At 37.5% G+C, this 16,736-nt stretch overlaps 1 protein-coding gene across 9 annotated transcripts in view; it reads left to right on the top strand.

Annotated features, from left to right (window-relative positions):
- SYT1 (synaptotagmin 1) overlaps positions 1-16,736 on the top strand; it is a 358,089-nt gene that overhangs the window by 264,648 nt on the left and 76,705 nt on the right. For 8 of the 9 annotated variants that reach the window (XM_074902822.1, XM_074902821.1, XM_074902820.1 and 5 more), the window contains 2 exons: positions 11,335-11,457; positions 14,661-14,828. In XM_074902822.1, the coding sequence (XP_074758923.1) occupies positions 11,335-11,457; positions 14,661-14,828 (291 nt within the window). The remainder of the gene's footprint in view (positions 1-11,334; positions 11,458-14,660; positions 14,829-16,736) is intronic. The other variant, XM_074902823.1, reaches the window with a different exon arrangement.

Here is a 16,736-nt window from a genome sequence, read left to right as displayed (position 1 = left end):
GCCAAGCTCAAAAAATAATAGAGCAGAAATTTTGAGTTCTTCCTTGAAAAAGATTTTATGCTGATTTTGTTTTCTCCATAAGATGAATATGAAACAAACCCCTTTTCTTTAAGCACTTTGGTTTAGTATTTGTAGATTCCCTGTATTTGATTTATAGACTTTATTCTGGGCTATTAATATTAAGTAATTGTGAGATATTTCCCCATCAGCAATGCATGGAAAATCAGATCATCAGTTGTTGGGTTACCCTGGGCTACTGTTTGCCAACTCCTCCCACTGGACAAAAAAAAATTTTGAAAGAACTGTTTGATTATGCTTGTGGAAAAAATCCTTGAGGTGTTTGTTATGTTCTACCATTGATAACAAATTTAATACTTTGTTGTAGGACAAATAATATGCAATTTGTTGATTGATATTTATGTGGAATTTGTTCCATATCATGTAAGGCCATTGTTGTATTTACAATATATTATTAAGTGTTTTTAATTATATTCATTAGGACCTGGATAAATGACCATGAATTCTGGGAAAATAAATATTTTAAATGCAAAATTACATTATCTAATTAATATTGAGTTTAATTTCTCTTTTTCATGGGAAAAAATTATAAAAGGCTGAATCATGCATCTTTCGTCTACAAAGAGAGCTCAAACTTTCAAATGTGGCACAGATAGGTATTTTAAGATTATTCCATTCAAAATATTCTGTATAGTTATTTAAACATGCCTTTGCCCAAACATTCTGGAATTTAACCAGTATGTGGTGTTTTGCATAGTTAAACCTAGGGAGGATAGATTCTCAGTTGATGTAAATGTCAGACTTTTAATAAAGTGAATGGATCACCAACTCTCCAGCCAAACTTCCTCTTCACTGTCTGAGATTTCAAAAACAGGGTACTTAAATTAGCCCCTTAAATTCATACCTAGCAGTCTAACAGTGTACAGATTTTAAGTCCTTCACATTCAATAACTTTTACCAACTTAACTCCTAATTTGTGTCATTTTAGCTGTATTTTTTAAAAGTTTTATGTTTAACAGTTTAATCTTGAATTAGTGCAAGTTTTAATAGACCTAGCTGAACTCAATGAAATGCTAAATGTAAAATATTTCAGTTAAGAGAACTGAACCACTTCAGAGACTCTGGCATAAAACAGAAAGGGTAGTAACAAGAATGCCTTTTAGCTCTTTAAAGAAGCAAATCTTAATGTTAAAAAAATAATTGAGGGTCAAGATGTAAATCTAATGACGTTATAAAGGGTAACATACAGTACCAAAGATCTGAAATGTTGTCAAACCCCCCCAAAAAACTTAGTTCAGTCATTGTTAGGCCTGAACCTGCAAGTGCTAATTACTTTCTGCCTTGAGCTGAGAGTGCATAATAGCAGCTGATAGGCACTTGGCATCTTGCAAGATCATAGTTTTCTAAGCACACAAAGCTTGAAAGGTAGTAGCATTTGCTAAATTAGAAGTATCAGCTTCTTGAAATATAATTTCCATCTTAGTCTGGCTTGTCAAAGAGAGCTTCTGACCTACATGTACTCATGCTGACCTGCATATCCGTGCCAAATCATTATAGAGCCATATAGCTTGACATTTGTTAAAGATCCTTTTGACATAGAGACTGAGTCAGCTCAACAGTGAGACACGATAGCTAGGTATTACAGAAAGTGGAATAAAATTTTGTCTCAGACTATTTATGCTTCAAAATGTCCACTTCTCTGAACACAACTTCAAATGAGAAACTGTGTATGAAATAATAGCAATTATGAGCAAATGTAGTTGAGGTAAAGTGAAAGATGAGTTGAAAATAAGGTTAGGTTTTCAGTCTTGAAACCCATTTCCACTGCAGGCAGAGTATACAACTCCACCAAGGGCCACTGGGAGGATTAGATGCCTTCTAGGGGAGGCAAATTGTTAACGAATGTACTGCTGTAAAAAGGTCATTTCTCCATGGGTTTTACTACTGTTTGTGTGTGGATGTTTTAATTTTTATTTCTTCCTTCTATGTCCTCCTTGTCTATGTTATGTCTCATGACTGTTCTGGATTGTCACTTGCGGTAGGTTTATTTTGCTATTTGGACGCACCTAGTCTAAAGCTCTGATACATACACTCTTCTGACAGCTCTGGCTCCTCAGCTGAGATTTCTATGTAGTAGCTTTGAAACACATATCAAGAGGCTGAACTAAATTGATTGGATATTTTTTTGGTTGGGTGTATATCTGGGGGGAGACTAGAGGAGGGTGAAAGAAAAGAGGTTGACATTCTTTCTGTAGTTAAAATATTAAGTCAAACTGTACTAGAAAGCTCAAGTTTAAAATTAATAGGCATGTAAAAATAACTTGCTAATTTTATTTCCTTTTTTGTATAGATGTCACCATATCAAAAGTAGACGAAAGCAGTGTGTATTTTTAATGTCTTAGTTTCTAAGTGTGGATAAAATGTTTGGTACCTCATGAAACTTGCTGTGGGCTATCGCATCATCTCAGTACAGTGCCCACGCTTTAAGTTTTTAGTGTTTCATACCAAACTCTTAAGTTGTCTTACTCCAGATTTCTGTTGGTGCAACTGTATGACAACTAGCACCAGTGTTTTTATGAGATCTTCCCATCACAGTTTTCATCTTTATAACTTTCCAGTCTCTACTAATGCCCCTAGTACCCCTGGCTAATGCTTCTACTTGTTTGTCTAGGGGAAAAAAAAAAAAAAGCCCCAACACCCAGCTCTAGAGACACTATAAAAGCTGCTGTTTACTGGGTCTGAATTTAATGCATTGGTACAGCAGAATTCTTGCTTAAGCTCAGCCTGTGGGCCGAGGAAAGGAATAGACGTAATCATTTCAGTCATGACACTTATTTTCAGTGGCACTGAGAAATTACTAAATTTTAGCCCTGTTGCTTGGAGAATAATTGTGGTGGTGGTCTGAACATTTTATTAAGTCGCAAAACATTTGTGGAGAAGGAGATTTAATAGCTCAGTCCTTTCTCATTGCATCAGGCTAAAACACTGCCACTAGTGAAAGATTTTTGGGCTTACAATGAATGTGTCTGTTAGGTGAAATAGGAGAATTGGGATCAGGTCTATGTACTACACCCTGCAGTATGAGTAGTATATTCATGGCTCTGCTGCTGACTTACTGTGGCAGCCACCTGACTTCTCTGTATGTTTGTTTTTCCTTTACGTAGGCCTTCCTTTTACATCAGGGTTACGTACTAACTTAATCAGAATACTCTGATTAATGTTTGTGTATTAATAGCAGTGAATTATAAAGTGGCATTATAAATATGATATTGAGAGCTGCAATTGCACCTAACCAAACTTCAACATATAATGGTTTTCTTAGACTATTTCACCTTATGATTTTAGCTGTTGAAAAGTAAACACCCTTGCCCTCATGTAGAAATAATACTGAAGGAACAAGCTTTTTAATGTTAGGTGCCTTGAAATATTTCAAAGCAATGTGTGTTGACCTGGCAGCATGAAGACAATAGCCAAAATAAACTCAGTCAAATCCCCGCTGACATCCAGAGAGCCTGGATTTCACTCAAAGGAACCCAAGCCTTTATTACGAGAAATAATCCAAAAGGATCTTTCTGAGGGACAAGAGCTCTCTTGCTGGCAGTGGTCTTTTCTTCTGCAATGTTTGCTCATGTGCTTGTTTATTTTCCTAGTTGAAAGCCTAGAGAATAGTGAGTGTATTTATTCTATGGTACCACCTGTCTTGGTTTCAGCATGCCAATTCCCATTTGTTGGCATCTTCAGCCCACGGTGACATTAATGCTCACCACGGCTAATCCACAATGCAGTGAGACATCCTAATTCACACTCAGAAAGACAGCGTGTGCTGTAGAACCATTACAGTGTAGAAAATTAGTCAGAAACAATGGGGACAAGTCTTTCTTAGAAAACAAGCCCAATAAGTATACTGTGGCAGTCAGAATGAATTGACTTGAGTCCCATTTGTACAATAATTCAACCTCAGGCTTGACCAATCATCCTTCTTTTTCCTCTGCCTCAGAGGGCCACTGTGCAGGGTGCATAAAACTTCCCCAAAAATGTGAAAAAACATGAGGTTATGAAGATACAGTGTTATAGATGAGTGTTTGTCTTATGCAGGATTTTCCGCAAAACTCTTCTCTAACTTAGATTTACATCAGACCAGAACACTGAAAATAGGGAAGCAACAGCTGTAAGCCACAAGACTGGGCTTATTTGCATTCCTGTCTCTTCCTCAGTCACTCCCAAGAAGACACAGGAGCTTGCTTTGCATGCTTTCTGAGTTTCTTTTTCCTCCATTTTAAAAAATACTTTTTCTGTAAAATAATTATTACTTTTATTGTAACTTAATGTACTGTTAGGATGATACGAAGATACAGATCCTACTCATTTTCTTACATGTCTGGTTTTCTATACCGAAGGTCTTGTCTTCCATTGTCAAGGATGTTTCTTTCTTTCATTCTCTTGATTAACAGACCAGATTTTGAATTTATTATTCAAGACCAGAGTCTCCAGGTTCCTCATGAGTGGTGTCTAGGAAATATGCAAGTATTCCCTAAATTAATTGATTTGAATCACAGTCCTGAGACATTTACCTGTATCTACTGATTATATGGAGAGCTAAACCCACTGAAGTTAGTGGCTATGAATAACCTACAACAGGAACAGCAGTTCATATCAATGAGGTATACATGTCAAACCCCACTGGGAATATTTAGTTGTTTACTTTTTAAGCAAAGGTATTTATTCTTTATAAAATGCTGAATAATAAATATGAATAGCAAAATAACCTTCAAGCATGAGAATATCAGATACTTGATAAAGTCCTATTTAGAGGATGGTGAGAGGATGATCTTACCTCCTTTTAAGCAACTGAGCCAGAAGAACAGGTCTTTACCAACTTTTTCTCCATAAATCAAAGTGGCATCCAGTAAATCATGTCTGGCTATATTTAGGTTAATTTTCCCTGTTAAATAGATGTAGTCCTAATTATATAGCATGACAAATTTTTCAAACAGAAGTAAATATAGTACTCAGAGTGGTCCTCTGATGTTGAGGAGCCAGCTCTGTCCCAAAGCATGTTTCCATCTGGCCCACTGCCATTCATCTGGGGAGGATGAAGAACAATTGATTGAGCAGCATGCGCTGGCCAAGCAGCCTAAAGCTGCCTCCTACTCACAGCCTGCTGCTTAGCACAACCAAGCAGTGCCATATGGGAAGTGGGGGCAGAGCATGCTAGTGTACTTGCAAGAGTGCTTACTTCTTTTAGTTCATGCACATGGGCCCTGTCTTCAAAGCAGAGCTGTGACCCACAGGGTGAACTTCCAAAATAGGCCCTCGGGCTGAGATCAGCTGCATCATTTTTCAGCAAATAAACACTGACTAGAAGAAAAGCAGTATGATTTGGGAGCTTAACAGCTCCAACTTAAATATATGTATTCATATTTTACATTGAACACCTCTAGCATTTGCTGTATTCTTCTGTTGCACCAGAATAAGTTGATATTTTAGTACCCAAACAATTCAGCGAGCTCTTAGGCTGAACATGATGATCTCACGTCATAGAACTCCTAAAGAAAGCCTTCTGAATAACCCAACAGACCATTTAAAACCTGGATAACAAGCAAGGAAGTAATGTCAGGGCATCGCATGCTGAACACAGCAGGGTCTTGCTCATTCTGTGCATCGGTATGGCCCGCTGCTGGTGTGTGAGGCCAACACTCTTACAGCAGTAATGGCAAAGTAGATTTCACAATGACCAAAGCCTGGCTCAGCCACTGGAAACCCATGCACAACATGTTCTTTAAATTAATTCATGGAGAGAAAGCAGATGCTGAATGAATGAAGTGTTGCCTTTCCTTCTGAGGGACTCTGATAGAGAATGTGTTACAATTACAGGCTTTTCTGCTTTTTGATAGGGAATCAGCTAGGAATTTTCAAAGGCTTTTGTTTTCCCCTGGGATAAAAATTGGCCAGGTCAGAATTATGGTGTTCTTGAATGTGAAAAAAATTGATAAGAGGTGCACCACTGTTAGTGGAAACACAGGCATTCCTAAGTGTGGAGGGAAAATTGCCTTTCTGATAAATTCATTGTTGGACATGGCACAGAACATTCTCGCTACTAATTCATATTGTTTTCTTCCATTCAGCTCAGCAGGCATTGCACAAGCCTGAGGACTGGGCATCATTCACACATTAAAAAAATATCCCCTTCACTAGGTGAACAAAAGGAATGATTGATGGGGCAGGCAGAGATGGAACTCAGAATGGCAGCATGCACAATGCAGCAAATAAACTTACAGGCTGCAGTCAGTGTTACGTTTTTCCTTCCTAATGTGTCTCCTTCTTGCTTGCTGGTCACTTGTTTCTTAAAAGTGAGGCCATAGGCCATTCAATGAATGGAAGGAACCCTAAAAACTCTGTTAATGGAAGTGTTTCTTTACATACAACAATGAAAGACACTTTGTTTGAAGTATTAAATAGCTTGTGACATGAATATAACTGAGACCGGAATCAAAGTGCAAGTACACCTTCATGGGTCTTTGCATCCTTCTGGTGTGTAGGAATTAAGAAGTGGTGGTTAGCAAAAGGTAAACTGACCTTGAGGTTAGAAGAATGATTGTGGGAAACTGAGGCAACATTACAGAACACCGTGTTGCGAGCAGGCTGGAACACCGCCTGCAGAATGCTTGGTGAGCGTGTGAGCAGTAAACGATAAAACCTGAAGGTCAGTAGGATGTCGAAGTAAAACAGACCTATGTAAACAGGTGGGAATAAATTGGGAGCTGTCACACAGTGTGGCGGCCTTTGGTCTTGACAGTGCGCCCCATTCAACAAACTGGTGTGAGTTTGTCTTTCTTCTGCACGTTGCCCCGATCCCGGCTGGACCGAGACATCTGATGACTCAGACATGATTGTGGCCTCTGCCTCGCTGTACAGCAAGGAGATAAGAAAGTACACGTGCTCCCCTAGAAGCTTTGTTACCTGAGTCTCATGTCAGTTTGCTTCCCTGGAGCTTCTGCACAATGTGGAATCTGGAGGCAACCAGCAGACCAGCTGTGCTAAATCCCCTGCAGAGCCTCTCAATTTCTACACATAGTTTTGGGAAGGATTAAATGAAAGTGTACATAAACCTGTTTTATTCCCCCAAATCTCTCTTGTGGTTTGTGGTGGATAGCAGTGGGGTAAACCCAGTGACAGGATGCAGGGCTTTTGTTGGAACCTAGCTGGAAGCAAGGGATGTTTGCAGTATCGTGAGGCAGTGTCAGTGGAGAGAGGCTTTGGTCAGCTAGGGGAATGAGAAGGGGAGGAAGCCCAGGAAGTGTAAAAACCCACTGTAAGGTATGGAGTTTGCAGAACTGCAATTACAAGCCGTTTTGAGTTTATTTCCTTTTTTAATCCAAAAGGTGCAACTATGAAAAAATTTAAAATTAAGCTTTTTCTTTAACAACCCAGAAGAAAAGAGGACACTGTAAAACCATTCTTAATTATGTTACAGAAGTGAAGAAATGGCCAGCATATTGAACTGTGGATCCCAGATTGCTGTAATTTAGCCATTTGTTGTAGGAACAACTACAGAGTAGATGAGCTTGAAAATTATTAACTAAACATGGCACAGAAAAGAAAATCCCAATGCCTTATGTAGATTTATGTCTACACCCTTGGTTAGAACTAGTTACGGAACTTACTCAAGTATGGGTTAAATGAGAGGTTGCTCAAAAATTCATTTTGCCTTTCAGGTCTAAGAAAACATGTCGTATATTGTGTGGCTCTGTTAAGGTCCCTAGCACAAAGTAACTTTTCCCACTTGCTGATTTCATTAGATGTGGATGTATGACCTTGTAATGATTGCATTGGATTAATATTTTTTTGGTACATTCTTACACTTGCTTACATATAAGCCTACATTTTTCAGATACTTAAACACATGTAAGAGGATATAGAGCTTTCATTGTTGTATGTTTCTGCGTATGTTACACAGAGATGAAGAAACCACTTGAGTGAAATTCACAGTCATCCCAAATTAGAAAAGATAAATCTGCTCTCCAGCACAATGTAATAATACATTTCTATGTGGTGTATTTCACAGAAAAAGCATTTAAAATGTTGTGGAATTAAAAGAAATATTAGGGGAAAAAAGGCTTATATTCCTCTGCATCTAAATACAGGCTTTCTGATTACAGTTGTGTCAGCTGAAAGGCTTGAGGAAAAAGCGGGCTTATAATTAAAAATATTTTATTGTTTCTAAAACCAATAAAATATAGCTGTTTATTTTAATTGATTGTAGCAATACAACAGTAAGATCCAATATAGTGTGACACAGTGTGCTGTAAATTGAGGGTTGCAGTACTATTTCATTAAATATTGATCTTTCAGAGAATCTTAATACAAAATTAAAATCCCTATGGGGTATTTCAAGTACTTTGAAGCAATCCAATTCTTCTTCCTCTTTGGATCTCAGCAGCTGCATCAAACATGAGAAATTTCTGTGCTTCCTTTGACTCAGCTTCTTCTAGAAGCATTGGCCTATAGTTTGAAAGCAAATTCCTCTCTTGACGGTAAAAGCTATTATGTAGAGACTGCTGTAGCGATAATAATTTGTCATTTCTTCCCTCCCCTCCCTGCCACAACCCTGGCCAAATCCAAACACCATTTCATTCTTAGTGTTTCTTAGTGCTTCAGTCTTTCTAAGTCAAGGTCAAGAAGAATCATATAGCTCCTCAGCTGTGGTGAGTAACGTGCAGTGTTTACCATCTCCGCTGGGAAATAGCTTTCACCTTCCAATAGGCCTCTCATAACCTGTGGAGAAGAGTTTCCCAACCATGGAATATTTTCTGCCTGCACTTCAAAACTCCCTTGCAGAAAGGACGTTAGCTTCCCATTATATTTTCCATAGTCATAGCAAGAACTTTTTCACATTGAGTTACCCACAGCTCTGGCATCTCCTGGATTGATCATCTATGCAGAAGAGCATTTCCTACAGAGAGTATGGATATGTAACTGTTGCCTCGGTGCAATAGTTACAAACTCCTCGTACCTAGAAATTAGCATATAAGGTTCTTTTTGCATTTTCTCTTTTCTCTCTGAGGAATAGCTGTAGGGTATTTCCTCTCAAACAAAATCCATGTCAAAACTAGATGAAACAACAGAATGTCCAGTACTTATTCCAGAAACGGTGATGTACTGGAGCTGTTTATCACTCTTATATCATGGAGTCCTCTGTTAGGGCAATACTGGGATGATTCAGAGCAGTGGGTCTTGGAGTTAACATCCCCCTCTGAGTTATTGCTTCCCGTTGTCTCCAGGCTCAGATAAATGTGGATGCTTCAGTTGGATTGAGTCACATCTTTTTTTTTTCATGATCACAAAACCTCAAGCTTTTTTTATTACTGGTGAAAGCAGGTGTTGGGCATAATCACATCACTCCATACCCTGAAAGTCCCATGTGTGGTTCTGCAGGGGCTGTGCCTCTTGCTATAGAGCCTGTCAGTTTTGAAGTGTCATGCCTGTTACTGTACTAAAAAAAATGTTGTGCTGCAGCCAGGGAACTCACTAGCAGCTCAGCGATCAAAATGTCTCAAAAAACTTTTCAGTCAGCTTAGCCCTTCCAAATAGAAATGGTTTAATTCAAAAAGTATTACGCTTCCAATGTCACAGGTGATTCTCATTCACTACCGACCTTTCCCACTGATCTCATCCAGGCACGCTGCAATTTATGTCACTGGTAAAGAGTCCATGATTCACTAATGTTCAGATATTTAAGTCAAACCCAGCTTCTTAGCTTGCATAAATCAATGTTGTTGCATTGATTTCAGTTGATCTATGCCAGCTGAATTTCTAGCTTATTTCAAAAAGTAGATAAACAATTGCTTAATATTGTACAGTTTTGAGTCTGACCTTTTGAATTTAGATCTGGCTTCTGAAAAATAACATTTTCTACTTCAGAGATCAATCTTTCTTCTTACCACACCCACACACTGTTGCATGGCCCCCACTGCGTTCATAGCTGAGTGAGAATGTTAATACTTTCATGTGCATTCTTTCACCAACCACCATCAACAGTGGATATAACTACTTTCTAGCCTTGCTGTCTTTTCAGGTAGAGAGCTCCAGCTGCAACCTGTTGTTTATAAATGCTGTAGGTTTCTTCAGACCACCTCACATTGTGAAAAAAAGAAAGAATATAACAAATCTTATTCTTGCACTTAACAGTCTGTTTGTGCAAGCAAAAGCTCCATATAGAAGGAACTTTTATCCAGGTAGGGCTTCTACAGATAAACATACCGTTCATTATAACATGCAAATAACAATTCTGGATGAATGCTCAGTATTGATTCCTTGTTTTTAGACTCTCAGCTTTATTTTCACATTTTTGACAATTTTTCACTATTTGTCTCATCACTTTTGCCGTTACTCAGGTAAGAATCTGCTGGCATAAGTGCTACATAGTTAGTTATGGTTCATATAGTTTAATAATTATATTAATTCCCTTTTTCACAGTGCAAATACTTCTGCTTTCTGGTACAGCAAAAAAATGATTACATCATTAGTATTTTAATTATGTATAAAATCTAAGATAACTGCTGTGTCCTTTAAAAATAGCAGGTTTTATGCAATAGACAAAGCTGTAAGCAGTTCTGTGTTTCTTTATTTTTGTGTTTCTTTCCAAGCAAACTAAAATCAACTTGCAATCAATTTGGTTCAGCCAAGCTTTATAGCAAGAATGAATAAAAAGGAAATTGGTCTCGGGAGGGAGGGAAAAGGAGAAACATGCATTTGCTAATGGCATGGTGAAAACTTTGCTTCCATATTCATTCTAAATAAACATGAAAAATGTTTGGCATATGATTGTAGGAAGAACTCATCCACAGCACATGCTCTTTATCATAGTAATCCTACAGAAACGTGTGCCAATTGCAAACAATTCACAGCATGCACAACCAGGTTTGACATTGCCAATATATTCTTAAGTTGAATGAATGTGTGACTTTGCTTATTTAATAGCATGTTTGCCTCCTTGTGCCTCTTTAAGAGCCAGTGTGAATCCAGAAGAATTTTTTTAAATTGAGTTGATATTTTGTTTCTACTTTCAGGTTTTATAACAACAGTTGCTTGTAATAGTCCAAGAAGCTTTCTTCCTACTTCCATTGCTTGCTTGCTGATTTATAACATCTTTCTGAGCAATCTAAATATTATAAATATATATGTAAACTGCATATTTGGATTTCTGCTGTCATGCTTGCTTTTAATGGCTTTAAAATAGATTTGAGGACAGTGTCTAGTTTAAACTAGTACTTAAGAGTTTGCCTTATTTATGAATATTACATTCCTTCTTTCTAGGCTCTTAAGGATGATGATGCTGAGACTGGGCTGACTGATGGGGAAGAGAAGGAAGAACCCAAAGAAGTGGAGAAACTAGGGAAAATACAATATTCTTTGGATTATGACTTTCAGAACAATCAGGTTTGAAACAACCAACCTGTAACATTTCATTTCTGTGTGTGCAAGGGGAGAATGAAGTGATGCATTTAGTTACAGTAGATATTTCTGAAATTCTTACTTCTTGCATGGAGTAAAGGGAGACAGCAAGACTGAAGATTCTTGACAGAGGTACTACTAAATTAGTGTTCAATATACTTGGAGTTTATATTACACCTTTAAACAAAATCGAAGACAGTTTTATCTAATGGTTATTAATAACTTATATTAAGACATCACCAATCAATATCAATCCACATTATATTATGGAGTCTGCATGCAGACAGTAAAAGACAGCTTCAGCCTTCAGCTATTTGAAATCTAAGCAAACAAAGGATAGGGGGAAAAAGAGAGGGACATAAAAGTAGGTTGATTCATTGAGTATCTTTTAGCGAGTTGATAAGACTGCCAGGAGTAGCTTTCTCCCACTTCACCAAGTGTTCACTTTGCCTTATTAACTAACTGCATCAGTTTCTGTTGCTCTCCATGAAAGTACACCTATTAGTCAAGAAAACTGTAATTTGAAACACAAGTTCAATTAAAAAGGTCTGTCCCTGGAAACATAGGAAAGTTAGACAAGAATTTCTCCAGTCAAGGACTGATACTCCTTCAGTACTCTACTCTGAAGCTGATAAGACCAAATTTTGGCATACCAAGTTTTCAGTAAGAATAAACACCATAATGTGATGTTGACCTAGAACTGACCTACTTAACAGGTCTGCCCACATCCTGAACTAGCTCATATTTAATTCCCTTGCCTATCCTCTTGGGGTTGGGATGACTTTTGTCAATTATACCAATTCACAGCCTCACTTTAAAACTCACTGTGCTTAACTTTGGACCAAAGTACACCAACATATCTGACTTCTTCACTTCTACTGTATGTCTTTCAGTGAACTTGAGAAGACATATCTTGCATTTCATTTTTTGACAACTTCAGTCAAAACCACATCATTCTTCTCTGTTTAGGGAAAGAGATGACTACTGAACTTAAATCCATGTTAATTCCTATTCTTCATCTGAACTGACTTCTACATGTACTTGTGATTTATTTCCACATTCAGATTCTTTATTTGATGCTGTTCACTTGTTGCAAGACAAAGAAAATAATAGCAATTTTTTAAAATTACTGCATCAGCAGTAATGCCAGCTATGACCTGGCATAATACATAGTATTTCCCTGTCTTTTCAACTATTTTCTGACTACTAGTGCTTGTTTTTCAATGAAGGGGCCAAAAAGAATTCTGAAGCCTTTCAAGAACCTGTGGTTAAAGGAGCTTTTCCTTGACTCCCAGAGCAAATTCCCTGTCCATATGATGAGTCACACTCATCCCCCTTGAAATCAGTATGAAATTGGTATGAAGCATTAGACTCATCAGAAGCAGAAGATCTAAAGAGGAGAAAAGGAAAAGCTGCAAATGTATTCTGACAATTCAGTTTTCTTAGAATATGAAAACATACTTTCTGTGTGAATTTTATTAAAGAAAATGTTGATTTTATGAACTATATTTTACAAAGGGAAATAGGATGGGAGAGCAACAAATCTGTAGAAGCACGTAGTATTTAACTAAGGTAATAAATTATTTGAGTTATGAATTCCTATTTTATTTTGCTGTTCTAAACTATGTTGCAGCTTGGAATTTGTCAGAGGATAGATGATCTAAAAGCACGGAAGAGGAGATTAGTTAGTTTAGTATAGTGTGGTGGCATGACACTGTAGACCAAAATTCTGGCTAATATATTGCACAGGGTTAAGAATGGAGACAAGACGACCAATATATTCTCCAGAGCACAATGTCTCAATTTTAGAGAGAGAAATTTTAAAAGAAAATTTAATTGCTTTTCGACTCTGTAAACTAAAAGTCATAGACTTGTTTTTCACTCTGATGTGAAAGGCTTGATGTAGATCCTGAGCTTATTCATGTATTTGTGAACTGTTATGCATCTAGAATAAGAAAGAGACAGAAAAGAAGAATTGTTTCCTGCAGCTAAAGGAAAATGTTTCATGGAGCTTAAGAGTCCTATAGGTGGGAAAGCATGCAGGCCATACTGTGAATTTAAAACTGGTAAAAATAAGTGCAACTTTGAGGAATCTCTCAGAAGCCAGAAGCTTCTTTCCTATATTGACTATATTGTTCTCTATTCCAGTTGTTAGAGCTTCTGTTTCCAATTTTAAACAATCCATGCATGAGAGAGGCAAATATATTGTGACTGAAGTACTGATTTAGAAGAAAATATACTGATTTCATTCCCAGTTCTTAATATCTTATCTCCAGATTGACCTTGAAGAGTCACTTAAATGTATACCTTAATTCTGCGTCTATGAAACAAGATTAGAAGTATTTTCTTTCTCTCAAATCCATTATGCTGATGAGGCCTAATACAGGCTGGGATGCCAACATAACATAACAAACATAACATAACATACATAACACACCTTCGTTTATAACACTTTAAAAATGGCCAAGGCCTTTAGAAGTTTCAAATGTGCTTCAGTCTTATTTTTAAAAGTGTATAAGAGATTTAAGAAACTAATTTTTCTGTTTTGCAATGAAATTATGAATTAATATTAGGATTTAGTTATCAAAGGTTAGTTTTCATGGGATCTTTTTTGAAAAGGCTGTCCTTTGTTTACTACCTAGACCCATCTGTATACATAGCAAGGGAAGTTAAATATAAGGAAGACTGCAAGATCCATTTGTTTTCAATAAAGATCTGCCTGAGGATTTGCATTTGATATATCACCTTCTTGTGTTTGTCTGAGGGGAAGGTTACATGTTGGGGATTTAGAATACAAATTTTATAGTCAAAATTAGACACTGTTGATTGTTTAATAATGTGATTTCTATTCATCATGCCCAGCATAGAAAACTAATGCATAAGAGGAGCAAGCAATTCAAAGTTAGATTGCAGTCTTTAAAAAGATGAAGTCTGTATTTAGCTGTAATCAGCTGCCCTTTGAAAACTTCTTTTCTGCTTAAAAACAGCCTTTGTACAGTCTGCATCTGCCATAATTGGTTTTCCAAAATCTATAGTGTTGTTTCATTTGCCTTCCTTGAAGGGGGGAGTGGGGGCGGGGAATAGTTTTTCATAGACCAGAAATAGTGTCTGCATGTGTATTTCTCTGTTACAGTTTTTTTAGAAATATCTATTTGAAATTTCATTCTGCTGGTTTTCTCTCTTTTCAGCTTCTGGTTGGGATTATTCAAGCAGCTGAGCTGCCTGCATTAGATATGGGTGGTACATCTGATCCCTATGTGAAAGTTTTTCTGCTGCCTGATAAGAAGAAGAAATATGAGACAAAAGTCCACAGGAAGACCCTTAACCCTGTTTTCAATGAGCAATTTACATTCAAGGTATTTTTTTTTTATAATTATTAAAATTTTTTTATTTAACCATGATGTACCTCATGCTTGGCTACAAAGTGAGATGTATTAGTTAATTTGTAGCTTCAGCATAGTGATTTTTCATGTTGTAAAAACGTGACATTCAGTCTTATGATGAAAATGGTATAACATAGGATCAGTAAAAGGCACAGTTTGATTTTAGGCGCTTCATTTATCCTGATGTATGACAATCTGATCCATATTTTATGCCTGGATAAAACTTACAAGTCAGCAAGCAGTGACACTTTGACAAATATCAGGTAAATTCACTAGACCAGCATTTTCTTTAGATATCTTTGTAATCTGTTATATGAATTTCAGTATACCATTTCTTTTCCCTTCAAAGATAAATTAAAACCCAAGGAAGGTAAATGGATGAAGGACAATATGGCAGATTAATCTTGTTAGACTTTGTCATAGCAATTCTTTGCCATGCTACTTTACATATGATAAGAAATCACGTCTCAGGTTTAATAACATATGAATTAAATAAATGTAGCTAAGCCATATATTGCAGTATTTAAGTTGTTCCAACAGCATCTATCAATAACGTTTTTCTAAAACTGTAGCTGTACCTAAACCCCAGTTAAATACAATGGAGGAATACTATACAATCTGTTCCATAGGGCTTCTCCTAATATACATTCCTCTGCGGTTACTTTAGGCCTTTCTCTCTATGCCAAAGCTTATAATGACAGCTCCAGATTGAAAACAGGAACAGTGAAAGACTCAGGCTATGTAATCATTCAATGAGAAAGATATCCCTGGAGGCCAGAACTACTACTGCATATATAAGCTTATTTTTTTCCCCTGAAGACGTTCACAAAAATAATTTTTTGTGCAAAGTTATTTTTTTCTTGAGCTTTCCTAAGAGAGTATGTAAAAGAAAACAGGTATAAATTACACATTCCTGTGTAGCTCACAAAAGAAAAGAAAGAACCAATAATGTTCCAATCTCAGATGGAGGCACAAATTATAAATCAGATCATCCACTCCTGGGCTATAATACCTGATTGTTTTAAGTCACATCTTTAATATTCAAATTTTATGCTCCAGAAGAAAGTTTGCTTTCCATGCAAGACCTGAGAGGGTCTTTAGGTACATCCCATCCAAGTATCCTGGATACTATAGCCTGCATTCAAGAGAAGACCAATGCAGCATGTCAAGTACTATCATTGTTCTGGGGACTACAGTGAAAAAGACAAGTGACCATTTAAGTAATACCGCAACCGTAATAAATAATTTTTATGGGAACTACTGACGCTATCTTGCTTGCTTGGGTGGAGCCTTACTTCTGTGAACCACTTCAGGTGGTGCACAGCTTCTGTTGGCATCCTTCCCATCTCTCTTTGGCAGAGCTGCCCATGAGGCAGCCCAGGTCCATTTTGTTACCTTCTCCCAGGGCATAGCACTGAGCTGCCTGCCTTTCTGCCAAAGAAGGGCTAATGGGGATGAGATGGGTTATGCTTCTGCTGTATTGCATCTTGAGCCCTGGACCTCATGCCTTTTTTGTCATTGAGTGGTTCCCTGTGTTTGTCCCCCCTTTCATTTCTGTTTCCCAGACATCCATGGTGCTGTTTCAGGTGTTCGTCAGGCTCCAGCTGTCTGAATTGTATACCCACACTGTGCTGCCAAAAGCAAACCGAGACATCCTTGCTGGACTACACCAGTCAGGCAGAAGGAGGTGTTCCTCCTCAGGCCCAAAGTGGGAAGAAGGTTCATGTCTATAAGAGTGACATGTCTGTGCAGAAAAACACTCCTATACGTGTTCTTCTACCAAGGTTTCACCTGCATTAAGTTAAGAGGCTGAGTATGTCTGAGCAGAGCGGAAAGCAGAGAGAGAGAACAATCCTTCACAAGAGCTGAGGACATCCTTGG

This window comes from Athene noctua, chromosome 3, assembly GCF_965140245.1.
Source record: "Athene noctua chromosome 3, bAthNoc1.hap1.1, whole genome shotgun sequence".
NCBI classification, from domain to species: Eukaryota; Metazoa; Chordata; class Aves; order Strigiformes; family Strigidae; genus Athene; species Athene noctua.
Note: the sequence above shows the minus strand (reverse complement) of the source record. Positions and strands in the feature narration are given on the sequence as shown.